Raw genomic sequence first — 25,406 nt, forward strand, 5'->3', positions numbered from 1 at the left:
ACCCACACCCTTAAACCAAGCAAAAACTATGCCAAACCAATCAAAATCCCATACCCTTAATCCTGGCACGCTTAACCCCAGCATTGCCCTATGAATCAGTCACACACTCTAGATTCAGCCACCTCTGGAAAACCCAATGACAGCATGAGGCTTTTTGGGATTATCTAGACACAAACTATAATGGGAGAAAAGGTTTATTTGGCTCATAGTTTGTAGAGGTTTAGACCATAATCAGCTGGCTCCAAGGCAGGGTGGTATGGCAGCCAGGCCTCACCCAGGAGAAACATTCATGGTGGGAAGAAGGTAGCAAAGCAAAGGAGGGAGACCTTAACAGCTTTTTTTCTGCCCCTCTTATACTCTGTCTAGGCTACTGGGATTAGGGTGGTACCAAACCAATCAGTGGACTGATTCAGTTATCACACACCCTTAATCCCAGCATCACATACGCTAGATTCAGCCACCTTTGAAAAAGCTCCACCTATGACTGCCTGAGGCTTTGGGGGACATCTAGACACAAACCAAAATAACATGCTTTGAAACATGTTAGAAATAAAATGTTAACAGCTCTTAATGCTTTTACAGTGGACCTTCAAGTTACGACCAACCAGACATATGAACAATTTGGGTTGTGACCAGAATTTTAGTTTTAGCTTATGACCAAAGTCATGAATTATGGCCTGAATGCTGGCTGCTCGTGTCTCCAGATGGTCTAAGATACAGATTTAACCCTTAAAAAAGGGTTCTGGAAGGAACATTATAGCATCCTTACCTGTGTGGGGCTAATCGAGAAATCCTGAGTCAGTGTCTTAAGGACCCGGATCCGCCTTATACAGGAGAGAGACTTTGAAGGCTGTGTAGAGGAGCCTGAGCCTTCAGTTGACAACTTGAGTTTCAGCCAGCTCTTGGGAATGAAAGGAGTTTTGTAAGTCAAGGGTCTGCTGTATTTTAATCATATTTCTAGTCATTAATTTTGTGGCTTAATATTATTTGATTTTTCTAGCTAAATAAGCATCATGTTTATATGGAGCTTATATAGAATTCTTACAATTGCCCAGAACACCCTACCTTATTTTCTACCCCTGGCCCTATGAGGTATCCCCCCCACACACACACCTCTGACCTGGTCTCTTCCCAGTTGTCACACTTCCTGCCTCAGCTACCCCAGCCTCTCAGGCCTGCTGAGTACGCTGTTGGTATCAGGCCTTTTGCACTTGGGTTTCCTTTGGCTCCTTGCTCCTTTCCACCACATGCAGGACCTGACTCATGCCGGTCCCTGGTATCCCAGCACCTGCGCTCACATCACTCTGTGCTCACAGCACTTACCACTGCCCGACATAGGGTGTTTTAATAGCGCATTTGTTTGTTTATTGCCTGGCTTCTGCACAAGGGTATCAGCTCCACTGTTCTGTCTCTTAATGCCTAGAACAGATCCTTGTCCGTGAGATGGCGTGTTTGCTGAGTGAAGGAAGGAATGAATATGAACAACAGAAACAAGAAGTGATAGATGCTTTGATTCATCTAAAACTCTTCAAATAAATATGTACAAGTCAGCCCCATATTTATTTTTATCTGAAAAGTAATGAAATAGCAGTGCCAGATGGAGCCTGTTTGTATTCCTATTACCAAAGTAACATGCTTTTTCTAGAAAAACTAATTCTCCCTTTTAGAAAGAAAGATGTAAAGTCATGTTTACTAATCTGCACTTCAGTCCTGAGTGACTAAAGTGACTAAAGTCCTGAGTGAGATGCTTATTACAAAGCGTTTAGGTGACGACTGTGGCCATATTTTGAAAAGAAGAAAACTGATAGTGTCGTCCAAGCCCTTCCCCAGACTGTGCACCCACGGGACGCTTATTCAGAAATTGAGTGCTTCCTATTCTCATTTCTCTCCCCACTCCAGATTTCAAATGCTTCATATATTTGAGCCTTACATTACTCTCACATCTTTTTGTTTCTTCTTTATCCTTCCTTTTCATTTATCTCGAGAATCAGTTTATTTTTTCTTTGTTGATTGGATGTTATGAACCACAATACTTTATTTGTAGCAAATAAGTGTGACAGTAATTCTAGTGGCACATCTTCTGAAGCAAAGAGAAACCCACACCTTTTGAGGTGCTTTAGTATTACCAGGAATCACTGTCTTTACATCTGAATCCTGTAGGTGTCTAGTTGTAGTCAAAATTTCATTCAAATGCCTGCTTATTGTTATATTTCTAAGCATGTTTTTCAAGAATATGCTTAGATAAGAAAGCTATAGAGTATTTTTAACAATCACTAGTACTGCTATAATATTTCTCACGCTTTATAGTGTTGCAGCCAAGATATGGATTAATTTAGAAATTAATTAGCACTTATAATATTTTTTGTTTAGGGATAGGGTTTTGTAAATTGCAGCAAAACTTTTGGAAGTATAATCTGTCAAAGACTGTTCAGTATATAGGTTTGATATATTAAGTATATGACTATATTATAGTGATCTCATACTTAAAATGTTCATTAAAATGATTGTAATAAACGTTGATAATATGAAAGCTACTTTCATTTTGAATGAACCCATTAATCTTGTGATCAAAATGTAGAAGGTATAGTTGGTCTACAGGTTGTGGGTTATTGTTATCGATTGAAAATATAGAAGGTGATCCTGGTGCTTTGAGTTTCCTGTTTACCTTTTATCTCTGCCAATGATGATTTTTAGTTTCCTCTGTGGTTTTTTTTTTTTTTTTTTTACCATAGTTAATGCTTAGAACACATTTTGTGTTCTCATTATACTAATAGTTCAAGTTTAGTGAAATTTGGAAGACAGATGTGAGTAGATTTAAACACAGACTAAATCTATGGCCCATATTCTGAGAAACTAATGGTGTTGATGCCATGTAGATTGGATGAGATGAAAGGGAAAAGAAGGTGACATTTTTAGTGTTTAGTGAGAGATAGTTTTTATGTTGTTAATAGTTTCTTTAGGGATATTAGAAACTGCATGACCGTAAGGTTTTTTACTTTAGAAGGGACACGCTTCTTATTTCTCCCTTAAAAAAAAAACAACAACACTTATTTTACCCTCTTGTATTGTTTGCCCTCCTTGTCTCTTTTCTCCACTGAAGAAAGATATGAAGGAAGGGAGAAAATAGAGAGGAAGATAATAGGATTCCTTCTTACTTTCTTCTTAATTTCATATTAGATTCTTCTCATAATCTTCATCCCTAGACTGTTATAATAGAAAAGCAGGACTTATAAGAAGCTTTTGTCAACAAGTATTTTTAATGGAGAAATTCGTTTACAAGTCAGATGATGATATGGGGGCTTTTGATTCTGTTGGTTTTTATGCAGTGGACAAAAACCGCATTGGTGCACTTGAGACTGTTGCCTTATTTCTCATGTGTCCCTTATGTGTCATGGAGAAAATTAAATAGGAAAATTGAAGAGAAACAGTAATTTTGAGGAGAAAGCTTGAGACTCAGGTCATATTTCGAAGCCATTTCTTCTGAGTTTAATGATGTTTAGCTTTTTAAAATTTTGGTTGCAGAATATATTTCCTTTTAAAAAGTTGTTTTAATTTCTTTTCCTGCCAGAATGTATTATTTTACATGCTTGCCTTTGGTCCCAACAAATATGAAAAAAAAATCAATTTCTCTAAAGGGTCTGGTTGGAGTTTAGAGTGCTGTAGAATAGAATTTGGAAACTCCTGACCTAACATTGTAACCAAAGACGGAGCTGAAGACATTGTGGGTTCTCAGAACTGGATCTGAAGGGACACAGAAGATGCCTGTTCATATGAGTGAATGGACATGGGGGAGAATGAAGGGTCAGGGAAGAGAGTGAGCCAGTGAGCTCCTGCGAGTACAGGAAGAGCCTTAACTTACTTACTCTTGGTGTCTCTTTTGCCAGATCCAGGTGATCGAGAGTGACAGAGCTACGAGAGGGGGACAAGTTTATGCCACCAACACCAGGGGCCAGGTGCCTCCTCTGGTCACCACAGACTGTGTGATACAAGACCAAGGTACTTATTTTCAGTGATGTATGCATAGGCCCGTACAAGCTGTGTTCACTAGGGCAAGCTCTATGAAGTTGCTGCATTTTTTACTGTCATCTACAAAAATGGGGATTTCATTTCAATCTAATAGTGTTACATAAACTTTTAAACAGTGTATTAATTCAGTTTAATATTTCAAAGAAACAAAAATGTCAGGGGTTCTGCAGCTGCAGAATATTCTTGACCAGCCTCCCCTCCGTCCTATTTCTTCCTCCACAACCGCCTCAGCCACTCCACACTCCCCCTCTTTCTCTCCGAGTCTCTGATTCTCAGTGGGTGCGGTTTTCTCGGCATTACAGTGAGCACTGCTGTTGTCTACCATTTCATCCCTAGAAAACCACCACTTACCTAAAGCGTGAGAGTTGTCCAATAAGCATTTATTGAGCAAAAGATCCTTAGAATATATAATTCTTATCCCTTTGCTGGGGAAATGGTTAGTTCTTCCAAAATCAACTTAATTTTCTCTTTGAAATCTTCTCTAATTTCTACTTTTAGCACTTCATGTGTCCTTCTTTTACAACTTCTTAACATGTTAATTTTTACCATGATTTGGTCTGTCTTTCCCACAAAAGTTTAAGCTGCATGCGAGCAGGGTTCTACTTGTTTATTCATCGTCACTCATGTGCATGCATTTAGCAAATATTTATTCCATACCTGTTATGTACTAGGCTGCTATGTTAAGCTTGTGATTAATAATATAGTAATAAAATATATATAAATTACCATTATTATTGTGGCTCATAAGTGCTTACTTTGTGTCAAAACCATCTTTTAAGCACTTCTAAGCATTTAATTCACTTAATTCCCCTGTAACTTTATGATATAGTCCTTTATATCATCCTTATGTTACAATCAGAAAATTGAGGCAGAGAATGCTTAGGTAATTTACCCTCCTACATTGTTGGTGGGAATGTAAACTAGTACAACCGCTGTGGAAATCCGTATGGAAATTCCTCAAAAACTGAAACTAGAAATTCCAATTGATCCCCGTCTAAGTGCCTTTCCAAAAGAATTAAAGACATCATATCACATGATCCGTGTATACCCATGTTTATAGCTGGATAATTCATAATAACTAAATCTTGGCAATGGCTTGTATGTCCATAAACTGATGAATGGATAAAGAAAATGTGGCATGGACACATAATAGTGTACTACTCTGCCATGAAGAAGGATAAATGTGAGTCTTTTGTAGGAAAATGGATGCACTTTGAGACCATAAGGTTAAGTGACATAAATCAGACACACACACTTAAATATCACCTGGTTTCTCTTATATGAGAAGCCCAAAATATAAATAAAGAGCAAAATAAAAGATAATAGGAAGTAGGGAGGCAGATTTTTCTCAAATGGGAAGAGGATCAAGAGATGGAGCAAGAGAGGAGGGAGGAGAGGGGAAGGGGATGAGAAAAGAGTGAAGCTGTGTTATGTACACGTTCCAGCTCCACACAGGGAAAATAAACATTATGTACTCTAAACATATATGGATAAATGTTATAATAGAAAGATAAAGAGCTTCTTTCCTTGTTACTGAAGTGTAAGCTAATTTACCAGATAACTAACCCAGTCTGTCCTGCCAGAATAGGGGGCACCTAAACTGAGTCTTAGGTGAATAAGTAAAAACCAGAAGAAAAGTGGGAGGGTGGGGGATGCTTACTAGCGCAGGCTTTGGGAGATGCTAAGGCATAGGCGTGGGAGAGCAGGTGTGTCAAGGAACAGCACGTGCATACTTCTTTCCTTTGGGTTTTTTTAGGGGAATGCTTTGTAAAAACTGGGTGTGTGTGTGTGTGCACGTCTGCACGCACACATACATATTTCATAAAATATGTCAGCAATCCTAATTATGCTCAAAGTGTTATGCAACCATCATGATTATTCATTTCCAGAGCATTTTTACTTACCACAGAAACTGTACACCCATTGAACAGTAACTTTCCATTCTTCCACTGCCACCAGCCCCAGACACCCTCTGTTTTACTTTATCTCTATGAATTTGCCTCCTCTAGCTATCTCAAGTGGAATCATAAAATATTTGTCCTTTTGTGTTTGTCTTATTTCACCTTGTATAGTTCCTCCACATTGTAGCACCTACTGGAATTTAATTTGTATATGTATATGTATATGTATATATATGTATAGGCTGTTAGACAACACAGTTTATTAATCCATCCATTTGATGGAGGGTATTTGGGTCTTTCTTCCTTCGGCTGTTGTGAATAATGCTGCTATGAGCATTGGCGTGTAAACGTCAGTGAGTTCCTGCTTTCACTGTTTCCGGGTTTATACCTAGGAGTACAAGTGCTGGCTTACACAGAACATGTATGGAAAAAGTCCAAAGGGAGGAGCGGGAGGAAGAGAGGAAAGGACCAGCCACAGGCAGGGTTCAGATCATCCTTTTCTGTGCTCAGCAAGCGGGGAGAGCTGCCCTGGCATGGAACTCTGAAATTGGCTTATTCATACCCATTACCATGAAGTTCTTCTTCTGGCTGGGCTTGTTAGTAAATTCTAGTACACTTTTTAGGATGTAGCCCAAAGATCTCAGACATGTACACAAATTCACGGACGTAAATGGAATATAGAGCCAGAGGAAGCCTTGACCTTCATGTGCTTGGCTCTCCACTTTACAGATAGCAGGGCACCAAGGCCCAGGAAGGTTGAGGACTTGCCCACCGCCCCACAGTTAGTAGCAAACAATATTTGCTTTTTCTTACTGGATCCACCACTGACTAGCAGGATGGGTTTGAGTAAGTCACTTAACCCTCCTGGGTCTGGGAAATTTAAATCAAAACTGTGTTGAGATTCCATTTTACCTCAGTCAGAATGGTTATTATCAAGAATACAAAAAACAGTAAATGCTGGCTTTGGGGGAGAAGATATAACATTTCTATACTGCTGAAAATGTAAATTAGTACAGCTACATGAAAATGCGGAGATTCCTCAAAAAACTAACAACATAACTGTCTCTTGATCCAGCATACCACTCCTTGATATGTGTACCAAGGAATTAAAGTCAGCATGCCATAGGGATACCGCATACCCATGTTGATTGTGGCAGAATATATAAGAGCCAAGATATGGAACCAACCTAGGTGCCTATCAAGATAAATGGACAAAGAAAAGGTGGTAATATATACAACAAAGTGTTATTCATCCATAAAAGAACAAAATTTTGCCATTTGCACATAAAAAAAAGATCTAATGATCACCATGTTGAGTGAAATAATTCAGACTCAGACAGGTAACACAAATTTTCTCTAATATGTATAAAAGATGACAAGAAGGTAGAAGAAATGATTATTAGGAAGGGAAGAAGATAGAAGGAGTGTAAGAGCCGGTAACCAGGCATATGATCAAAGTACATTATTACACATTGAAGCCCCCCCAAATGTGACAGTAGGGGGGATGGTGGGCCAAGGGAGAGAGGAAGGTGGTTAAAGTGTGTTATGTGCATGTACAAATCTGCCAAGATGAAACCCTTTAGTCAGTATAGTGTGCACTAATAAAAGATGGGGGAAAAGTATATAAATAAAAGTCAATATAAAATGTATCTGAAAAATATGATACTCTTTTGCCTCTGGCTACAGGATCTGATTTTAAGATTCAGCTTGTCCCTTGGCTTTGTGTTTTTACTGTCCTTTATGAGCCTGATGAAGCACCTTACCCCTTATGTGGTCACCGCTGACCCAAAGTGGCAGAGCCATTGTTGCCCTTGTGCCACTTCCTAGTTTATTTGCTCTTCTATGGTACTTACGTGCTATGCTGCAATCCTCTGTTTCTGTATCACTCTTTCCAACTAATGTGTGAAACCAGAGACTTTACTGTCTTCTGTCTCTTAATTCCTTGGCATGATTCCTTGCTTCATAAATATTTGTTGAGTAAATAATTTGTTGAATGTTTAGGGCCAGATTTTTCTGTTTCTACAGTGCTCTTTATTAAGCATTTCAAAGTTTGAATCTTATTCCTGAAGCTGTTAAATTATCCACTGTGGCCATAGTTTCTGAGCCCCATGGTTGCTTGCATGCTTATTTACTTATTCATTCATTCATTCATTCATTCACTCATCAGTTCATTCATCCATCCATTCATCTATTGTTTTTTTTGAGACAGGGTTTCACTTTGTAGTTCAGGTTGGTCTCAAACTCACTATGTAGCTGAGACTGCCCTCAAACTCATGGCCTCCTCCTATCTCTCAGCTTCCCAAGGGCTGGGATTACAGGGTTGCGCCACCATGCTCAGCCCATACTTGAAATAAATTCTCAACGGCTTTTGTAAGCTTTATTCTCTGTGTACACTGTCTTTCTGAAACAAAATTTGTTTACCTTCATGAGTGCATTAAAATATGTATTTCACTGTCAAAGCCCTGAAAGTTAACAAATATCCAATTTTATATATCAATGAAATTAGTATCTCATATATTATTATAATTTAGTAATCATAACAATATATGGCAAAAACTGAGTATGATGGACAATAAAATATGCTTTAAAGTATCCAAAAATTCTTAATTCATAGTCTGTATGTCATTATGTGACAAGAAGGAAGAGGAAGATTTTGTCTAAATATGACATAATAGGAGTTCCAGCATATTTGCATGCGCTACATAAGCTTTTTCATTTATTTCTTTTTGAAAATGATAACAAAGTTTATTTGAAAAAGTAAGAGTGTAGAGTGAGGGAGAAACTGGCTCTGCAGAGTGAGCTTGGGCTGGGTGAAAGAAGAAAAAGCAGGATGAAAGTACACCCTGGAGGACAAAGGGCGGGATATTATGAAGAAAGCCACAAGAGCCTTTTTCTTTCACTGCTATTGCTGTAACCCTGGTTTTCCCCTCTCTGCTCACCTGGACTCTCACAGTGACAGACCAGTCTACTTGTCTCTGGTGATGTCCCACTCCTAGAAGCTATCCTGTACACTTTGAGTAGGTTGTTTGTCTTCAGACATTTACTTGATCATCTTACTTTGGCTTAAAAAAAGTTTCATCATTGTCCACGGCAGACAGGACTGATCTTACTTGTCCAACATTCAAGCCCTTTATGACCTGGAACCAGTTTTTCTGGAATGTTGTGGAGAGTTATGATAGGTTTTCTGCTCTTATTTTTGCTACTTATTTACCTTAGTCAAATCACTTAATCTTCTGGTGTCTCCATTCCATCCTCAGAAAAATAGGATCATGAAGGTATCAGTCCCAGCAAGTAATTGTGGAACTAAAGTGAGTTTGTGTGTAACAAGCAGAATGATGCCCAACATACAGGGAGGTGCTATGATTATCATCATCATCCTCATCCTCATCGTCATCATCATCATCACCCTGTTGTGGGTACCAATAATCTCCTTTCTCCCAGACTCCTGTAGGAGGAGTGGGATACGGCCTACAGTCATGTTAATTTGTCCTCTACAATATTTTGTTTCTATATCAGTTACTTTAATTATGTAAAACTAAGACTATTTTATGTAAAAATCCAGATTTCTAGCTTGTCCTAAAAAAGTGTAAAATTTGGCAACAGTACATTGGAGCAGAGCAGAATGGAAAAGAACCTTGCATTTGTTCTGGGTATGGTCTGTCCAGCGAGCCTGAGGCAGAGGAAGACTCAGCCATGCTGCAGGCCTTTTTTGAGCTCAGGGCCGCAGCCTTGGCTGCACATTCTACTTTCCAAGTCCTCTCCCATTTGCACTCCCCTTAGTACTGTTCTGCAGATGCTGCCAAACCCACAGCACGTCTCCCCACCTCTTTGCTTTTCACTTCTCCTGACTGAGAAGGTTGCATGGATCCCCCACACCGACCTTCCTTCTCTTGGCTTCTGCTCCCCCTTCCTCCTCTTTGCCATTGGTGGGACATCTGAGCTCCTGTCAGAGTCAGATTTTCTCTCTGTGCACTTACTACAGTAGGTCTCTTCACTTTCTTTTATATTATCAATAGTTTTCTTTTTTTATATTATCTATATTTTTCTTTTTATGCAACGAATCTCATCTTTTAAAGCAAAATAATCCCTCCTGTCTTAAAAAATAAAAATATTTTCTTGGTCTACTGTCCTTACCCTCTTTACTTTGCTCCCCTCTGCAACACAGTTTGAAAGGCCATCACCAGTTCTCCATCTGTTGCCTCGTGCTCCCTCTGAGCAGGCTTTGCCCTGTTGGTCCACCCAAACTCTCTCTTCAGGGTCTCCAGCCAGACTCTTATTCTTGGCAGTTGCATTGGTCTAGCGGGAGCATCTGACAATTGTCTTTTCCTTGATATACTTTCTTAATTTCACCTTTGGACATCAGACTCTCCTTGCTTTTATCCTCCTCACTCCGGTAAGCCACTGACCTCTGACCTTTGTATGTTAGAAGCCCTGTTGCTCAGTTCTTGGTCATGTTCTCTTCTTTGACCACAATTATTCCCTTGGTAACTTTGACCTGCATGGCTTCAGACACAGTCCATATACTGAGACCTCAAGTGTGTGCTGCATCTCCAACCCAGACTTCAGTGCACTCTCCACATTCAAGTGTCTCACTGTCTACTCAGATTCACAAGCTAGACAGGTGGTGGACCAGATTCCTGTCTCTACCCACACATCCCTTAAGAACCTGTTCTTACCTGCATCCTTTCCCTTTTCAGTGGGTGGCTACTTCCTCAGGCCAGAAACCTTGGATTGTACCTGACCCTCTCCAATAAATATGTTACAGTACTCTGAAAATGTATCCCACATCTGCCCACTTCTCTGTGCTTGTGCTGCTAGGCAGCCAGTCCTCGCCACCACCATTTCGCTCCTGCCCCAGCCACAGCAGCGTCCTCCTGAGTCTCCTTGATCTGGCTTCTTGGCATTGTGTCCTTGCTCCAGACTGCCATCAGCGGGCACTTCTGTCAGAGCGCGGCACCCAGACTTCTCAGACCTGGCAGTGGCTCTCCATTTCATGCAAATATAAGGCAAAGGGCAGGGCGGGGGAGCTCAGGAGGCTACCTGATCTGGCCCGTTTCTTCTCTAGCTTATTGCCAGCTGCTGTGCCTGACGGTGACTGGGCAGCCACACAGGCCTCCTGCTGTTCCTCTGCTGGGCCAGGTGTGTCCTTCCCCCAGAAGTCTGCTTGCAGACAAGGTAGCTTGTCTCCTTAGAGTCTTTGCCTAAATGACCCTTTTTAAAATAAGTGAAATAAATCAGACTTGTGTGTGTAAACATCATACTATCTTCCTAGTGTAAGAAACTGAAAGAGTAAGATCCAAAAGGTACAGTAGATACTGCGAAAGGGGAAGAAACTGCTCAAAAGTAAAGAACAACTGGGATGGGGGAAAAGAGAAAAGAAGGGACAGGAAAAATATATGTATATATACATAAGATAGAATTGTACTACTAATTTCTATTAGCTCATTGAAAGGAACAGTTAGTGCTTATATTGTTTGATCAATTTTGCATACCTATCTGGTAATCTGAGCAACTACTTTGAAGATAACAATATGTGATATAATAACCATTGTTAATGTCCTATCACCTTGTTTTGAAATTCTGTATCTTACTGTTTTTTTTAATTCTCTTTAAAAAAAAAAAAAAAGGGCCACTGTGTAAGTATTTAAAATTGCCGTTCCTTTCCCAGTGTTTGGTACCTCTTACCAGATACGCTTTTTTTAATCATGCAGTATTCCAGTGCCCTATATAATTTACTCATTTGCTAGCTTTGTTATTTTCTGCATCAACATAAATTGTGTGGGACAGTGCCCAAAACACATCTGACACTCAAGTGAATGTTGTTTGACCATTGTATTCTTTTGGCCCTAATATGTTATAATTCCATCTCAAGAGTTTAGATGTTATTGTAATGCTCAAAAAGTATTCTTTATGTTGTGGATTTTGTTTTAGCATTCATATATGTTGTAAAATAGAGACATTTGGCAAAGAAACCTAATGTGTATTAAAAATAGATTAGCATGTTTTAAAAAATAGTATTCCTATTACAAATAGAATTTTATTTCTAATTTTTTACAAAGTTTAGAAAAAATAGTCAAAATGGGATCATACTTGATGGGATCACTTGATGGTATGAAATGATATGTCCATGCTTACCCTTCCCGTAAATAGATAAATTGATAGAAAAGAAGAAATGTCTGAGACCCAAAACTTTCATCTTTTCATATTTTTGTGCCTCTGTGTTTTATATCTCCCAGGGAGTCTGACGTTACTCATGGAAAATAACAGTAATTAAAACACCTCTTTTTATCTATATATAATCTGGTATTTTGTTTAGCAATAAATTATAGTGTTCCTAGGGTGTACATTAAGAATTACATATTACTTTTTCATTTTAACAAGTGAGAAAATTTTGCAAATAAGGCAGTACATTATAGAAGCATCTTCATAAATACTTACATATCTTAGAATATATTATTTTCTAACCATGTTCTAAGCATGTCCTTTCACTGTTTAAGGCAATGCTAGCCCTCGTTACATCCGCTGTACTACATACTGTTTCCCGTGCACATCAGATATGGCTAAACAGGCCCAGATTCCTCTAGCTGCTGTCATCAAACCCTTTGCCACAATTCCTTCAAATGAGGTAAGTGATATAGTTACTCAATAATTTACCAATTCCAAAGTTCTTTTTTCATCATTGTTTTCTTATATGTTATTTTGTATTTCAAGCATAAAATGGAAATATACTTATATAATGCAAAAATATTTAGTCATTGAATCCATTAGGAATATAAAAATCTCACAAACTGTATCATTTGATGTCCTGTAGCCAGACACTGACAGACTGCACCACTTTCTGGTTCGCTAAAACAGTGCATGCATACAGAACAAGTGGAATGTCACACTGGGACAAACTGCATGCCCTGTGATGAGGCTCTTAGGTCCTAGTGATCCCTGATATCCGTGTGTCCTGTTAGAAGAAGGTGACTGTCCTGTAATTCTTGGTCTTACTGTATACACTTTTTGATCCCTGGACTAAAATATTCATTAACTAAATATTAGAAAGCGTGCAATAGAAAAATTTGTATATACTGATGAGGAAAGGTATACCCATTATATGATTAGGAGAAAAAAAGTGGTATACATTTACAATCTATGATATTAGGTGCTGTTAGTAATATTTGATGAAGGGGGCTGGGGATTTAGCTCAGCGGCACAGCACCTGCCTGGCAAGCGCAAGGTTGTGAGTTCGATTCCTGGTACCGGAAAAAAACCAAAAACGTTAAAAAAAAATTTAAAAAAATTAAAAGTAGGATTTGATGAGGACATCAAGAAATAATCTAATTTCACCCAGACATAGGCACTACAGCAGAGCAAGTTAAAGAGGAGAGGGAGAAAAGCTTTATTTCTGAAGGAAGCTTGACCATGACCTATTGCAGTATTCCCTTAATCTCAGAGATGGTGAACCTTCAGAACTTTCAGTGATAACCAACAGCCCACTGTGGCACCCGTGCCATAGGTTCACCACCCCTGAGGCTGGAGCATGGGTTCCTGTTGCTGTGCTAAAGGCTGAAGCCCTAGCCTCCATTCCCAGCATAAACCTCACTCTTGGATCTAAGCAGCTTTTGAGGAAGACTGGTCTAATGTACACAGAGCAGTGACAGTGTTTAAAAGGTCTCCGGGGATCTGCAGGAGAGAACAGATTTGTCTCCTTTCTTGGACTGGCCACCCCCCTGGGGGCACTGTGGAGGAGGGGTGAGGGGCCTCCTCACTGAGGGAGGGATGGAGTCCATGCTGAAAGTGGCTTTCAGACCCTCTGGGGTCTCTTTCTCCTCTCCTTAAGAGTGTGGTGGAATGCTGAGATCTCCATAGGGGTACAGTGAACTGGGTTAGAGTAGAATAGGTAGAGGCCATCCTTCCTTGTGGTGTATTTCACATTTGCAAATCAAGAAGCACATGCAGCATTTATGTTGTTTATTTTAAACATGGAATGGTATCATGCTTGCCTAGCATGTGTGAGGCCCTGGGTTTGATCCCTACCACTGTAAAAAAATAAAAAATAAATATAAAGCAAAAACCATGGTTCTTCTATCATGGTTCCAAAAAATTTAATATAATACTCACAAATTCTTCTTTAAAATCATTAAACTTAATAAAGATGAGTAGACCAATATATATTGATAAAGATCTCCTTCTGTCTACAATGTGTGTACATTGTAAAAAATAGCTTGACTAAAAGTATTTATACTGTATTTAGCATTTTATGATGAAAATGTAGAAGAATTTCCTAGCAAACACCTTTATACCTACATGTAAATACTACAACGACATTTAGTTACACTTGTCGTGTCTCACACCTATCCCCCCCCCCCCGATGTTTCAAGGTAAGTTGTAGAGATGAGTACACTTCATTCTTCCTTTTGAGGCAGAATTCATGTAGAACAAAATATGTGTGTCTTAAAATAAATATTCATTGAGTTTTGACAAATGCATACAACTGTAACGTAAACCCCTGCCAAAATCTGATCTTTTTCCACAATAGATTTGCTATGCTATTTTAGTACTTCATATAAATAGAATCGTAGATTATGCATTCTTTTGTGCAAAGGTTTTTCTCAGCATAATATTTTAGAAAGCCTTCCTATGGTTGCATGTATCAGGAGTCTGTTTTGTCTTACAGAGTAGTATTTCATTTATGGATATACTAGTTTTCTTACCCAGTCTCTTCTTGACGGACACCTATACTATTCCTATTTTATGACTATTGTAAACAAAGTTAGTATGAACATTGTCATATAAGTCTTTCCATAGGAGATGTACGTTCATTTCTCTTGAGTTAATGCCTACGAATAGTTTGCAGTATTGTTAGATTTTTTTTTTTGGTACCAGGAATTGAACTTAGAACCTTGTGTTTGCCAGGCAGTTACTGCGCTGCTGAGTTATATCCCCCTAGGCTTATTAGTTTTATAACACATTGCCAGACCATTTTCCAAAATGAGTGTACCATCTTTCAGTCATTTCAATTTTGTATTAGAGTTACAGTTGTTCCACTTCCTCCCTAGCAATGAACTGTTGTCTCTTTATTTTTAACAATTATGATAGATACGTAGTGGTATCTATGAGATGTTTTTAATTTTTATGCATTGAAAGTTTAAATTAAAAAGGGTTCACTTACCAGTATAACACTCATGTACACACCACCCATTAACAAGTGTTAGTATTTTAGAGAATTAAAGCTTCATAGCTGTAAGGTTTTCTTTATGCAGACTTTTTCTTTTTCCTTTCATTTCTTCCAACATCAAACACTAATAAATTTGCTATGTATCCTTCTTTTATGTGTTCTTTAAATGCTGTCTTCATATGCAAGTGTCCATAATAACATGTAGTATTCTTTACTTTTTAGAGACAATAATTTTTAAATAAGTAAAAAGTAGAGTACGAAAGGGTATACAATGAAAAATAGATTTCTTCCAATGTTAACCACCTTCCCCTTTCTGGCAGCCTTTACTTGTTCTCTGTGATTCCTTTTAGAAATAAAATACACATATAGCAGCATACATGTATCCATCCTGTAACAAGGTAAATATAAAAATGATGGCATAGCATGCACACCGTTTTACAATTTCTCTTTTAATTATATTCCATGGTACTGTCTAAAGAGCTGCTCATTCTTTAAAACAACTTTGAAACATCTTAATAAAAGAGCATCATTGTAACTATATGTGTCAGTTTTGAGATGTAGACAGATTTTAGAAATACTAAACTTTTACAATATGGATCTTAAGGTTGAGGAAATACATGCTATAAATATTGCCCAGAGGAACCATTGACATAGCTTCTCTCTGGACTAGGATTGCTAGCAATATGAGCTCTTTCCGCCTCGATTCTTCATATGTTGTCTGGATCTTTTGCAGTGGTCTGTTATTTTCCTAGTGAGGAAAAATAGCATGTGTACATCTTGAAAAAAACCTGAAGCATATATAGAATACAAAATATTGTAGGCAGCAACTCTATTGGCTATCAAGATTGTAGGTGTATGGGATTTCTGCCTCTGAATAGTATCAGTATTTGATACAACTTATACATGGCAATGGATTGGTCTCAATTAAATATAAGTAAGATCCTCTTTTTCCTCACTGTCCTTGTGAAAAAGCTAATATACGTGGAATAGTGTAAAACTCAACACCTGAAAGTAGACTGTAACCTTCTTGTTATCCTGTTAGTATTAACAATGAAATTATTCAGTAATGTGTTCCTGAAAATATAACTTCATACAGTAGTTTTTGTGGTTGGAAAAAGAGCTTTCAGACATTGCTCCAAGTCTTCTCCGAGACGCACATAGACTTTCTCACACAGCCTCAATGGGTGTGCTTCCTGTTTTCTAAAGTTGTTTGTTTTAGCCAAATACTGCCTCCCCTCCAGCATGATACTTTTCTTTTGGAAAAAGTTGTGCTGTATTAAATTTCTTTGTTTCCAGTGTAATAAAGAGATAAGGTTAGACAGGTAATTTATTCCGGAAATCTGACTTAGGAAGAAGCTGTACCTGAGAAACCAATACCATACATCCTGTTCCTTTAACATTGCTAGAGACTCTGCATCCAGACCAGGAAAGTGTATATACTGCACTGTTTCTTTACTCAGCTCTCTGTACAGAAAGTCCTTTCTTTTTCCTTAGAACTTCAGGAATAGGACTTCTCTGAATGTACATAAGAATTACTTCCCCATACATGGCAGTGTCTCCTAGCTTGGGTGAAGATACTATCTGAAGAAATACTTTACTTCTGTTTGTTGAAATAGACTCAAAGGAAAAAATAAGGAATATAAAAGGTATGTTAAAACACCAGAAAAAAATACTTAAAGGGCATACTTCCACAAAATGTCTACCTCTTTGAGCATTGAACTGCACCTAAACTTGGAGAAACACTGTTGCTTTACTACACAGCAAGCTGGAGCACAAGTACAAGATTTAACAAAAAAATACGTTCACTTTGCCAGGCGTGGTGACACACTTAATCCCAGCACTCAGGAGGGTGGTACAGGAGGATCAGCTTGAGTTTGAGTGCAGCCTGGGCTACATAGTGAGTTCAAGGTCAGCTTGAACTAAATACTGAGACTTTGTCTCAAAAAACAAAATAAAACAAAAAACCCACAGAAAGTTCATTTTTATTAATCTTCACACCAGCCTTTGTGTTATCCCCAGTTTAGATGCAAGGAGACTGAAGCACAGAGTTAGATAACTTGTTAAGGTCAGCAGCTACTAGGAGTGGAGCTAGAATCCAAATGTGTGTAGTCTGGCCCCAGAATTTTTAACCCTAAATCATTAAGCTGTTATTCTCTCATAGATTCATTTCTACCTGTCGAACCCTGTATTACATAGCCAAATGCCTCTCTGAGGTCTCTACCCAGGCACCACATAAAACTTCAACCTTAACGTACAAAGTGGGTTTCTCATCTTTAAACCATGTTCATTCTTCCACATATCAATAAATGGCATATTATTTATCTAGTAGCTCAGGCTATAAACCAAAAATGAAGCAATTATAGTTAAGTAAAGAAAATGCAGAGCATACTGAGTTTAGGTATTTATAACCTCATAATCCAGGAAATTTTTTTAATGTTTTAAAAGCAAACATTACATGAATATTGTTATTCTGTGTATTAGTAACACTTTAACATTTTCCTCCATGACAGCCGACTTATTTTCAGGTTAGTTAAATGTTAAGATTTTATTGCTTATCTGACTAGTACTGTGATATTACTGCAATAAAAAAATCTTTCTGAACAATATCCTGATTTGGCATCTACCAAAAGAATTTATTTAGTACAGCTTTTTTTAAAATTGGTTCCTTTGTTTGACAGAACTGTTGTAAGTATGCCATTGTGTTAGCAACAGCCTATAAAAATAAACCTCATTCAAGCAGTTATTATCAGAGAATGTTCCCTGCAAGCATTTGCTTTGGAGATGTATGCTAGTTCCAGGAGCAAGTCAGTGTCAGCATTTTGTAACACTTCATACTTTTTACCATAATTTTAATTTTTAAACTATGTTTTCAGTACAACCCATTCCTACATTTAATATAATTAACAGATAATTGTGGAGAAGTTATTAATTATATTGTAAGCTTTTTTATTTATTGTGTTTATGTTTGGATGCTATATAAGAATTGAGGTAGAGATCCTATAAATTTCAGGTCCAAAATAATTGAAGATTGCAACTAATTTAATTTTGGGTTTTCTTTTTCTAAATTAGGAAATCTTTATATTTTGTACAAGCATATGCATCTAGTTATACATGCATTAGGTACTTTTACCTATAAACCAGATGGTAGAAACTTTTACTCCATCTGTGTTCAGGAATATATATACTTTTAGATTATGTGTGGATATAATAAGCAAAGTCATTTGCTTTCTTACTGAATTAGCAATGGTATAGTTTTATTCAAGGCTTAAAATATTACTTGATTGTTGACTTCCTACTTGTGGTAGGAGCTGAACTGGACATTAGGGATATGGAGAAAAATAAAACTAGTGACTCTTGACTAGGACTTATATACAATTTTCAACGTTACAGCTAATTTTTTTCCAGTGTGCAGAAAAAGGCCCTAATAAGAATAACCTTTTCCTATAGAGTTGTGGTTTAGGGAGAGTTTCACCTGGGATATGATTTAAGAAATAAATGTCCTATTTACTTTTATCCCATGATTTGTCCTATTACTAGCAGCTGTTTCAATTCTTTCTTTTTAATGATTGTTTCTATTATGATAGATGCAGTAAATATGAAGAAGATACTATTGGAAGAAAAAAGGAATAGATGTCAGTGAACTGATAAGTAGAGTTAACAAAACAAGGGAAAGACTGTCAGAGGATAGGCCCAATACCAATACATTCTATCAGGGATGACCTTCACAGCCATCAGCCACAGAAGGAATTGTGGGTCGTGTATTTGACTTTCTAGTCAATTTTGCTTGCATGACTTGACATACCTTTGTTAGAGATGATGCTGTTGTTTAATACATCCAACAAAAAATTCTGCCTGACAGTAGTAGTTTATTTCATGGTAACCACATGTCTTAAATCCTTTTGGAAGATGGCAATTTATGAGGTAGTTGTTAGCCTACTTTTATAGATGATGAAGCCCCACAAGTTCTGTACTTACTAAAGTCATGTTGCTAATAAATGATGCTTCTGGAACTTCAGATTCCAAGTGCCATGTCCTTCCAACTCCATGAGGCAGTAAGTGAGCTTTCTGAAGTTCCCTTTGGTTAAACACATAAAACAGTATTCCTTTGGTTTGCTGGCTACAGTTTTAGAAATGGGCCTTTTGCTCTTATGAGCCTGTGAGTTATCTTGAAATGTCTATTTAAGTGTTTTTACTTGAAGTCTTTTGACTTCAAGCTTCTGCTTCATATTCCTTAAAGGCTGGCAACTATCCAGAGCTCAGCAGAGTGTTGGGGATCCAGTGGAGGTCTTAGTTGGGTAAATGGGCTGTGCTTAGGGCTAATAGTGCAGAAAGATAAGCTACACTCTAGGAAGGTGCTGGGTTTCTAGCTATCTTAGGACTGTCATATTTTTAGCATGAGTCTTAATTATTTTCTGACAGTCATTATATTTGTTGAGAACATGCTGCTAATGAAATAAAAGCTTTTATCCTGCTTTGGCTGTTTTGTTTTGTACTTTTAAATGGCCACAAACAAACTCTGGGTAAAATGATCATTTGAGAATCTATTGATATACAGTGGTACCTTGGTTCATGAACTTAATTTACTCTGATTCTGGAAAACAATTTTCCAGACAAGCAAAAATAAATTTTGCAAACAAAAATAAATTTTTTCCAGATGCTTATGTTTGTGAACCAAATTATTTGCAAACAAAAGTGTTCATGAACAGAGATGGCACTATATTGTTTATTAGTTCATCAACATAGTGGGAGAAGCAGCACTATTCTATCACATGAATGATAAAGGCTCTACTTATTATAAAGGACAGAAGATGTTTTGGAAGAATTTTGATAAAAATATTTTGGGAAATAATAATTTCTTCCTAGCATGATACATAACTAAAGGGTGGAGGAAATGACTTCAGGTCTCTGCTGTGCCTTTGCGACCTTGGGCCTCCATTCCATGAGGGAGAAGTCCCACTCTGTCTACTGTCCTGTAAATCTGCTAGTGTCTGTCTTACTGTTCCAGTTTTTTTTTGGGCATTTAATGTGCATCCCTTTGTTTATGAAATCCCATATGTTATTAGTAATCCATGTGAATAAAATACACAGCTCAAACCGGTGTGATTTCATTTTTATTGTACTATTACTGATAATACAATTTTAGTGTGTTACTCATTTTAAAAAAAACAGATGATTGTGAGACTACATTTTTATATATAGCCATTTTTACATATAGACAGCTTTAGTGATAACTATCCCCGGAAATTAAACTCATTGCTGCATAATATAATATCATGGCCTGTAAAGAAGTTAAGGGAGATTTATAACTTGTTATTTTTAAATGAAACTTCAAAGTGCTATTTAATTTTTGAAGATGTGCTTTACAATCTTGTTTAGGCTTTACTGTAATATTTTTAAAGCATTGTAAAAAAAACTTGGAAAAATAAAGTATATGCACTCAAGCAGAATGATAAATACAACATTTAAAGAAGTTAATTCTTTCAAGTTACATTTGCAATTGAGTCTTATCCCTTAAGATTCTTGGTCACTCTCGTTACAGTGCTATTAAAAAGCACTATGAGAAAGGTTGGCAGCTGAAGAACAGAATGCTGTCCTTTTTTAGAACTGTACTCTAACACTGGGAGACAGAGTCACATTTGCCACAGCAAAGGTTATTAGGATTCTATTTTAAGTTGTAGTTTAGAAGCTAAATGTGCCAAGCTTATTTTCTCAGTCACAAAATTATTTAGGTGAATCTAACTTTTAATAAGAGAAGAATAACTCTTTTAAGTATTAGGAGAAGCAAGAATTAGAGATGAGAACATTCTGCCATGGTTGAATGTGAGCGTGGGGCTTCCGACCTGCAAAGTCCTGGCGGTTGAGCACACAACACCCCTAAACGTGAGCGGGGGGACGAGCCTCGTCTGCGGAATGTGGCTCAGGGCCTTCAGACCCTCTTGCTGCCATTTCCATCAGTTCTAAGACCTGCATTTTCTCATATTTTAATATTTCCGAAATAAGAATATCTTTTTAACAAAGACTTCTTAGCATTGATGCTTTGGAAGCTTTGGTGTCTCTTAAAATGGATGAGGTTTCGAAATCAAGGAAATACTTACATTTTGCTTCATGTTCCTAACTTCAGTCAACTCTTACAGATATTTAAAGGATATAAGAACTCTAAAGTAAATGCAGCAGATTTGTCCCTTTTGTGATCAAGTAAGAGAAAATAAAATAATTCAAAATTTTTTACTGGAAAAATTTCTATACATCAAGTTCTCACTGAGTAAAAGGCTAAGAGAAGTCAGTTATGTGGCACATGACTATAACCCCAGAACTCCAGCAGGCTGATGCATAAGGATCACCAAGTTTGAGCCCAACTTGGGCAACTGAGTGACTTAGACCCTTTCTCAAAGTGGAAAACAAAACAAAACAAAACGGAAGATCTGGGGATGTAGCACAGTGTGAAGATCCTGGATTCAACCCACAGTACTATGCTCCCCCATCCCATTTTTAAAAAAGGAGATAAGTAGAGAAAGAAAACTCTGCCAACTTGTAATTTGTAGTTGTCTCCTAGAATGTCTGAAAATGACACCCAGGTTTGTCTGAAGCACAGGTTATTTTTGAAGTGATTCTCTTTTTTTTAAGTGATTCTTTCCCAGCTGTGTAGTGCTGTTCTGAGTATGGTGGGAGGAACAGGAATGTGGGAGTCAGGTGGAGTTAGGTGCATAAATTGAATACGCTGTGACTTGCAGTGTGGCCTTAAACATTTCAGTTAACTTTTTGAGCCTCATTTCACTTACAAATAAAACTATAATACTCTTATTTTAAAAAGTAAGCTAGTTTAATGAATGATAATTATTTCTTCTATCTGTGATTATTAGTTACTATATATTAAATATTAAAAATCTTATTTTAATCCAATAGTCTTTGATTTTGTTCAAAGAAGAGAAGTATGAAAATACAGATAATTTATATTTACCAGAGGTTAAACATCTAAGAGGGATATTATTAAACCTCTTCCGGGATTCTAGGTGATGTATTAGAAGGGGGAACTGGTACAGACTACACAGTCTGCTCATAACCAGTGAAAAAAGAGACCGAGTCCCTCACTTATATTTTTGAAGAATGTTGCATGCTTCCATTTGATATTATATCACTATTTTCTGCATTTTGTTTTGAATTTGGGTTTGCATGTATGCACATGCACGTGCCTGCGTACGTGTCTGTCTGTCTGGCGTTGGGGATCTAATGCAGGGCCTCACATTTTGAGCAAGGGCTCTGCCACTGAGCTGTCACCGTAGCCATTACTGTGTAGCTTTTACCTTCCAAGGGTGTTACATTGGCATTTGCTGGAATAATTTTTTCCTCAGCTCCTCTTATTCTGTCTACTATCCTGTCCTTTTAACCTAGTTAGCTCTTACTGACATTTTAGATTTCAGTTTGAAGTTACTTCCTTCATACCTGCTTGTAGCTCCCATGGTAGCACGTATCACAATTGTGATTTTGTATTTGTATATATGATTACTAGGTTCTATATAAGGGTAGGGACCATGTCTGATTTTTCTTACAGTTTTGTTCTCAGAGCCTAAAGGAGTATTGAGAATATTTTTTATGTTAAACAATATTTAAATATGATATTTTTGCCACTTTCTATTACCTATAAATAGAATTACGCTAGAATTTTAGGCCACATTGATGAGATTTTTACCATAAAGATCTGTGCTCAAGTATTTATTGAACATCTTGGATATAAATGCTGTATCTGAAGCAAAGTAACAAAGAAAATAAGAAAGGAACTGACAGTGCAAGGAAAGGCCAGGAGCCTGCACTGTGGATTCATCTCCTTATCCAGGCAGCTGGTATTTTTTGAGTTTCCATATTCTGTATCAGTGAAAATATTTTATTTCCCACACATATGTTCTAATGAAAAATAGCCATTTGGGGATTCGGTGTGCATAATCCTTACTTCTAGTGTTGCTAGCAGATAGGAACAGCTAGGCTGATGAGAACTGCAATTGTTTACAGACTTGCCTTCACAGTAAAACTTTTCATAACTTTAACTTCAATTTCACTTTTATTCTTTTCCCTCCAAATGCTGTTCCTGTCAGCATAACCTGATTTTGCGCCAGTATGTGGTATTTGTACATGTGTGCATGTGTGTGTGTAGGGTGATATGTGTTAAAGGAGTGGATTAAAAGCTTTAAAATTTGCCAGGCATAATATCTGGGAAAACAAGACCATCATTGACTTTCTTGAGCCATGTGTCTTCAAGTTAAAAAAAAAAAAAAAAAAAGAAAACAGCAGAGCTGTGATTGTAGTATGTACCATAGAACTGTCACAAATAAGTTTCTTTAGGTTCAGTATGTCTCATGCATTCTGGTTTTTTTACAATTTGAAAACTTTTGGAAAATTCATCTAAATACCTCAAATGTGATTTTGTTTATATTACTTTTTGTTAAGGGAAAGGAATAGAAAAATATGTATTCCCTTATATTTATCAATTTTCATTAATTATTTGATGAGCTAAGAAGTCATCCCTCCCATTCCAATTCATTAATGATTTATGCTAAAAATACAAATATATTTATTTTTCTAGATGCTTTCCAATTGGTCATACATCTTTTTTAAATTCAAATTTTTCTTCAGCATTTTAAGCCTTATTTTAAATTTTCTACTCCAAATGATTTTGGCTACTTTCCCAGATAAATGAACTCACACAGGATGAGTTCCTGGGTAACCGGAAGCAGCCTGCCCAGTCCAAGTGGCTGGCTACCGGGTGTAGTTAGTAACCAGTGTTTACACTGACAGCAGATTGGACTGGAAAACTCCTGGAGTCTTATATTTTTTTTCCCACTGTGAAAGCAATATATAGAAAAAGTTTCAGTGTGTTGAGGTAACTTTATAACTTCCACAGGTGTCCAATTAGAATTGCATTATTTGCAGAATAAGCTTTATGATTGTATAATCACAGCTGCTTCTGTAGCAGTGTTTCAGTTATCTTATATGGCATATTATAATCTGCGCAGTAACACATTGTCATCTGATTTGTACTTTATAAGCAGTGTCTGTTTTATGAAGGACCACTGATATATTTATTATCACCTTATTTCAAAAAAGATTTAAAAAACAGTCATCTATTCAGTTCCATAAATGTTTACTATTCACCAATATGCATAAGGTACTGCTCTTGGCACCTAGGACGTGTAGAGGGTGCGGCAGACAGAATCTCTGCCATCGCGAAGTTGTGTCTACTGCTGTGGAGAAAAGAAAGAGTAGAATGGGATCAGGGAGGACAGGTGCTGGGAAGGGCGGGACACACGTTTCACATTCATTGGGGTGGTCAGGGAGGCTGCCTGACCAGGCATCTCTAAAGAAAGACTCTGCATAGATGAAAATCATCTGAAGGTGTTTTTATGGCCAGGTAAAGGAGTGAGACAAGTAGAGAAAATACTTAGGTCAACTTGTGGTTCTACCAGGGAGAAAAGGAGTTTGACCCTGGGCTTATCATTTTTAACCTTTTCAGCTTTAAAGTAGAATATTTCATAACTTGGAAGAGGAGAAAACCAGTTACCAGTTGTTCTGTTATAGAAGAAACACACTTGCTTCAGAGGAGCTTTAACTCTACAATGGAACTCCTATGTGTTATTGCCCCGGTTAAATAGATCTTTTGCAAGTGACCTGTAAATTAGACAACAGAATATAATTCTCTCTTGAGAATAAAAGACAAAACCATAATAAGTCAGCAGTTACAGGAAATATGGGAACCAGATGTGGTGGCTCTTGCCTGTAATCTGGCACTGTGGGAGGCTGAGGCAAGAAGATTGCAAGTTCAAGCCCTGGGCAGCTGAGCAACACCTTGTCCCACAGTTAAAAAGTAAAAAATCGCTAGGTATGTAGCCCTGGCTTTAACCCCTGGTACTGCAAAAGAAAAGAAAAAAAAGAGAAGGGGAAGGAAAAGAAAAAAAATATAGAGAAATGGCACTCGCCTGCCGAATTCCTAAACACCAATGCTCCTGGAAAGGGAGCATCTTACTGAAAAGTTCCTCACATCTGTCCCAGCAAGAAAAACAATGCTGATCCCCTGGATGGACTGTGTCAGACTAAGCCAGTCCAGAGTCCGTTAAGAATCAGCACCTCCCATTCACTGTTCAGTCTCGACTGAGGCCTGCCCCTCCTGAGAGCTGAGAGGAAGGTGTTCCCAACTGCCCTGCTGTTGACTTCCCTTTTTTTTTTTAATTTTTTTTTTATTTTAAGGATAAAAGGAGGGAAACATTAACAGACATACAACATTTTACAACATATCACAAGCACAATACAGACAATACAGAGTTCCAAAC

At 37.5% G+C, this 25,406-nt stretch overlaps 1 protein-coding gene across 2 annotated transcripts in view; it reads left to right on the forward strand.

Annotated features, from left to right (window-relative positions):
• The window catches only part of Sec24d (SEC24 homolog D, COPII coat complex component), a 93,521-nt gene that overhangs the window by 13,220 nt on the left and 54,895 nt on the right, over window positions 1-25,406 (forward strand). For both annotated transcript variants that reach the window (XM_013515265.1, XM_013515264.1), the window contains exons 6-7: window positions 3,885-3,996; window positions 12,425-12,552. In XM_013515265.1, coding sequence (XP_013370719.1) covers window positions 3,885-3,996; window positions 12,425-12,552 — 240 coding nt within the window. The remainder of the gene's footprint in view (window positions 1-3,884; window positions 3,997-12,424; window positions 12,553-25,406) is intronic.

Source organism: Chinchilla lanigera, unplaced genomic scaffold, assembly GCF_000276665.1.
Source record: "Chinchilla lanigera isolate Chin_1 unplaced genomic scaffold, ChiLan1.0 scaffold00027, whole genome shotgun sequence".
Lineage (NCBI taxonomy): Eukaryota > Metazoa > Chordata > Mammalia > Rodentia > Chinchillidae > Chinchilla > Chinchilla lanigera.